Source organism: Pteropus vampyrus, unplaced genomic scaffold (assembly GCF_000151845.1).
Source record: "Pteropus vampyrus isolate Shadow unplaced genomic scaffold, Pvam_2.0 Scaffold1000006025, whole genome shotgun sequence".
Lineage (NCBI taxonomy): Eukaryota > Metazoa > Chordata > Mammalia > Chiroptera > Pteropodidae > Pteropus > Pteropus vampyrus.
The window spans coordinates 2,883-7,779 of record NW_011920427.1 but is presented as its reverse complement, the minus strand read 5'-3'; the positions used below and the strand labels follow the sequence as shown (position 1 = coordinate 7,779).

The 4,897-nt window shown below is 51.7% G+C and overlaps 1 protein-coding gene across 1 annotated transcript; it reads left to right on the top strand.

Moving 5' to 3' along the window:
- The first annotated feature begins 250 nt into the window (after window positions 1–250).
- On the top strand, window positions 251–3,261 carry LOC105311680 (spermatogenesis-associated protein 31A5-like). Its single transcript, XM_023527186.1, has 3 exons — window positions 251–657; window positions 1,263–1,323; window positions 1,564–3,261. Exons 1-3 carry the CDS (start codon window positions 567–569, stop codon window positions 3,257–3,259), a joined length of 1,848 nt encoding a protein of 615 aa, XP_023382954.1. The 5' UTR covers window positions 251–566; the 3' UTR covers window positions 3,260–3,261.
- The last annotated feature ends 1,636 nt before the right edge of the window (window positions 3,262–4,897 follow it).

The window sequence follows — 4,897 nt, the reverse complement described above, 5'->3', positions numbered from 1 at the left end:
GGCCGAGCAGGGGTTAGAGTGAGCACACGGATTTTGATCTGAAGATACTTGGATCAGGAGTCCAGGTGTGGTGGAGGGCTCCAGGGCACAGTCCCAGATGCAGTGACCAATGATCAAGGACTGGATACTAAGTAAGAGTTGGATCTCTACAGAGTGACAGGCCCCTGAGCACTAGTTCACCAACTGCTTTCCCTTGGCAGGTGTCTAAGTCGAGCCTCTCCTCTGTTGGGGCTGATCCGAGATCAGTGCAGAGCCACTGAGTGTCTCTGAGCAAAGGCTGGAGTGGGGCTCTGGCCTGGGAAACCAGAGTCCTACCGGACTGAGCTCAGAGGGGCCTGTAGTTCTGAGAATGTGTGTTTTTTTCTTTTTCTTGAGCAAGAAATCCATGGTGGGTCTCATCAAGATTCTTTTTTCCATTCATCCAAGAAGAAAAGCAAAATATTTTATCTGCTTTACAAAAAAAATAAAAGGGGAAAAATTAGAGAGTCTCATTAATTAAATGTAGAAAGTCACTTTGTTCATGAACACTGAGCTTCTGTAGCTTGTCTAGAGACAGGAGAGTAAGAATGAGTCTAGCTCCTCACATTTTCTTGTCTCAGCATTCGGTGGAGCCAAAGAGGAAGAGAAAGATCAGGAAGAAAAGTAGAGCTTCGAAAGGTGAGTTTCTGCCCCTCAGCCCTGTGCCAAGGGGTTTGCCCCCCACCTCTCTGGTCCCCGAGGGTCCAGGTTCAGGTCTCCAAGGATGCCAGCAGCGGAGCCTGTTTCACAGGAAACAGAGCCATCGGGAAGGCTCTTGGGAAGGAAATTAAAATCCAGATACATCCCAGAATTGTGTTCTGAATGAAGCATCTGAGAGCCTGGAAATGGGTGTCACCCAGCAGGGGCATTTGGACTGTCGTAGATCAATAGTATCCGACTGAAAGGTGAGAACCCACCCCCCACCCCTCCGCCAGGTCCACCTTTGAACAAGTTGTTTATCATCACTCAGTTTCCTCTGTAAGGTGCCCCCTGACCTCTTGCTCCCCTATGGGGCAGTTGTGAGGTCCGCAGTGGGTAATAGATGTGGAAGCACTTTGTAAATGACAAAGTTCTACCTTTCTTGAGCCTTGCCATCACTGTCAGGAATTATTGTCCTTGACTTGAATGCTTGGGCTCCAGAGACCTCCCTTCAAGGTGCCTCCCCTAAAGGGCCATTACCCTAGCCTCCTGTAAGACCCCTAAGGCCCTGCCTTAACCACATGACCCGGTCTCCTGATTTCCAGCTTGCAGAGATTGCCTGCAAGAACTGGAAGAGGCTCAGAGCCTGATTTCTCTTCTGCAAAGGTAAAGAATCTTCCCCTTCTCTCGGGTCCACCACCCTCTGGGCTGCTGGACACCTTGAACTGACATGGAAGGGAGGGCAATGGGGTATGGGTGTGGCTACAGCCCTGGGGTGACAGACAGCAGGAGCACTGTGGAATAAATGTCGGGGATGGGGAGGACCCTAGGCACCAGGTGCCCACCCTGCAGGATCTCCTGGCCCCACGTGCCCCTGGCTGCAGCTTGTGTCTCCGTGTCCTGCAGCCACCTGGGAAGGCTCCCTGACAAAGGCAGCTTTTGTCAGAGCTCAGGTCAAGAAGCCACTGGTGAGGCATGCAAAGCAGTTCCTGAGGGAGCCCGCCAGCCCTGTGCAGAGCCTGTGGAAGATGCTGCTTCCGTCATGTCCCCGTTGGCTTCCCCAGCTCCTCCGACTGAACGCCTGCTACCTCTGGCCTCTGCCCTGTCACAAAGTCCTACTACCTCTTCAATTTCTATTCATTCACATTCATCCCTGAGTGGCTCTCAGCCACCAGAGCCTTTCTTTCCGCTGGACGACCTTTCACCACGGCCACTTGCACTTTCCCCTTCTACCTCATGCCTCCATGATTCGGAGGCCCACTTTCCACCTCCAACAGCCTCCTCTGCACCACCACTGTCAGACTCCACTATGACACCTCCTCAGTGTGACTTGATGGCACTCCCACTCAGGACCATCCCACAAAGCTCATCTCCACACACACCTTTGTCAGCTTCTCCTGTCGCAGTCCCAGCCATCTCAGGCCTTGACTACTCAAGCTGTTCCATTTTAACCCCGTCTCAGTGGCAGGCAGCTGCCAAAGCCTTGTGCCTCTCAAACTCATCACAGTGCAAATCCCAACAAGAGCACCTGTCCCACCACTCACAAGAGGCCTTGCTCAGGAGAGACTCCACAGACAGAATGGTAGAGGCTGTTAGCCCCTCCTTACTCGAATCCGATGACCAGAATCTCCTGGAGATACAAGTCACAGAGAGAATCAAGATAAAGATTTCGAAGGAAAAAGACAAAGACAGATTATATCCAAAACAAATGAGCCCAGACTACCACCTGAATTCTTTGGGGAAAATGTTGCCATTACTAGGTGCTGAGCAGGACACCACAATCCCCCAACCCTTCTGGACCGCGAAAGATAAGCCAGAGCAACTGCCTAGTCCTCAGCAGCTCTCATATCCTAAAGTCTTGGGGGACCATCTACAGCAAAAATACAACCAGCTTTTTTGGGGTCTCTCCTCTCTGCACAGCGAATCCCCGGTGGCTACTGCCTGGATCTCTGAGAATTCTTCCACACTACAGTCTCCCTCATTCTTATTCAATGGAATCTCAAATGCCTGCCCGATTCATCTGCAGGCTAAACTACCTCCACTGCTTTCCCATTCCCAGCCCCTGCCCCAGCTGGAGTTCCAACCTCAAGCCTTGATTCCAAGGATGCTGCAATTACAGGCCCCACCTCTGACTCAGGCCCAGGCCCATCTCCAATCTCCTGTACAAATCCTACGACCTTCTTCTCCATCCCAGATTAGAGCCTGTGGTGTGTCTTGCCCGACAGCCCGGAATGAGCTAAAATCTCTCACCTCAATTGAGATTCAAAATACAGAATGGCCCTTGTTGCCGAAGCAACTAGAAAGTGGGTGGGCTCCGCCATCTGTGATCGAAAGATCTCAGGAAGTCTTTAATATCTTCACTCCCAACCTTCCCGAGGACAGCTGGGTGGGCTCCATCCTTCCCGAGAATTTTCCAATCAGTCCAGAGCTCCGGAAGCAACTGGAGCAACACCTCCAAAAATGGCTTATCCAAAACCGCTGGGAGCTACCTCGGAAGATACAAGAATCTCTGGAACTAAGGCAGCTTCAGAGCGAATTACCAGGGAAATGTCCGGTAAAGGACAAGCATGGGGCCTCACGGCCACTCTTCCTTCACAGGTGAAAGCAGCAAGGATCTGCAGAAGGTGGGGATCCAGGTAAAGCAAGACATGAGCAAGGTCCCTAAAAACCTCTCCAGGTCCTCGGAAAGGCCTATTGTGGCATTTCAGGAAGTAGACTCTGAAGGGTCAGAAAACGACTGGATGCTTTTAAGAAAGGACTTGACAAGTGGTTAGCCGAGGAGGTTGGACAAAAATATAGAAAACATCCCAAAAGACCTTTTAGGCAGGAATTGGGGGCAAACCAGAGAGGGCTTAATCCCCGGGAGTGTGCGTTGATCTTGGCTTGCTGTCAACCATGCTTCTCCCAAGTCCAACGCTCACATGGAAACCAGGAATTTGGGAATCTTAAAGGGTTGGGAACCCTGGGTGAACACCTCCCACAGGGTTTCCTTCCTCGACACAAACACTCAAAAGATGCTGGAAGCACATATGACAAAGTTTTGGGTGAGGCACATGTGGGGCCTGCCCCTCAAGCTCATCAAGTCCATTAATCACTTTACGTTGAAAAAGGTTCAACCCTCACCCACTCTGCAGTTTGCCTTTCGGCCCTCAGCTCCCTGTGTCCCTGGAGACCACTCGATAGTCCAGCTTGCTGAGGTCCTTGGAAAACTTCCTCAGCCCCATCTGGGAGAGAAAGCGATAGGAGAGGAGTCAGTTCCCACCCTGGAGAGGCCTCTCCTGGCCCCCTTACCTGTGTGTGAGGAAATCCAGAGGGCTCTGGGACAGATCCCACTTGGTGATGACCATGGGACCACAAAGGCCTCTCTGGCTAGACAGGAGGGCAGGTCGCCACCTCAGGCCATCACACTCACCTGGCAGAGTGGGATTGTGGAGTGGGCCATGAAGGACAGCACAGAGCCCAGTCCAGGTTCAACAATGTCCAGGAACGAGCCAGGAGGGAAGAGTGGTCTACATGCCTCACGAGACCCCAGCCATCAGGTAACAGTGCCAGAGATGAACATAGGACCCCAATCTTTGAGGGCCAAGGAAGCCAGGGAGGCAGGGAAGGCCACATTGTCCCCTGCTTTTCAACCAGAGTCTAGAGACATCTTGGGAACCAATGTGCTGACAAAGTCCCAAAACAAAAATGCACATTTGGGTAGTTTAGAGGCTCCAGGGACCAGTAAAAGTCCCCTATACCCTAGAATGACTGTTCTCCAAGATCCAGGAGAGCCACGCCTTAACACAGAGATGGTTAGTGAGTTTAAGTCCAACGTAAAGGTACAGTCAGAGAACCTGCCACACGAGTGTCCCAGACACAAGCCCCTTGCTACTGACAACTTGGCCTCTCAGGTGCCTCAGTGCCATCCCCAGGGAGTGCCCAATGGAAACAAGCTAGTTTTCCAGATGCTGTGTGGCCTCAAGGCAGCCTCAAGCAGCAGTCCAGAGCAGCAGGAGCCCAGGACCAAAAGATATCAAGGCTTTTGGAAGAATCAGAGCGAGATGTTTGTCCCTACTTATGAGAGAGAGGACTGCAGGTGGCCCAACCCAGGAGAGCATGCAGAAAAGCTCGAGAAATTGGGGACCTGTCAAGACAGGAGTATGAGTTCCTCTGCCCAAGCCAGAAAAACTGTAGGCTCTGTTGGGAAGAAATACCTCCAGCTGCTGCCAGAGAAAAAACAAAGTGTTTTACAAAGCTT

Bases quoted from the DNA above. Each gene is read 5' to 3' on its own strand.
- LOC105311680 (XM_023527186.1), top strand. From the start codon at position 567: ATGAGTCTAGCTCCTCACATTTTCTTGTCTCAGCATTCGGTGGAGCCA. The intron at 658-1,262 runs GTGAGTTTCTGC...CCTGATTTCCAG, and splicing joins GAAAAGTAGAGCTTCGAAAG to CTTGCAGAGATTGCCTGCAA. The intron at 1,324-1,563 runs GTAAAGAATCTT...CGTGTCCTGCAG, and splicing joins CTGATTTCTCTTCTGCAAAG to CCACCTGGGAAGGCTCCCTG.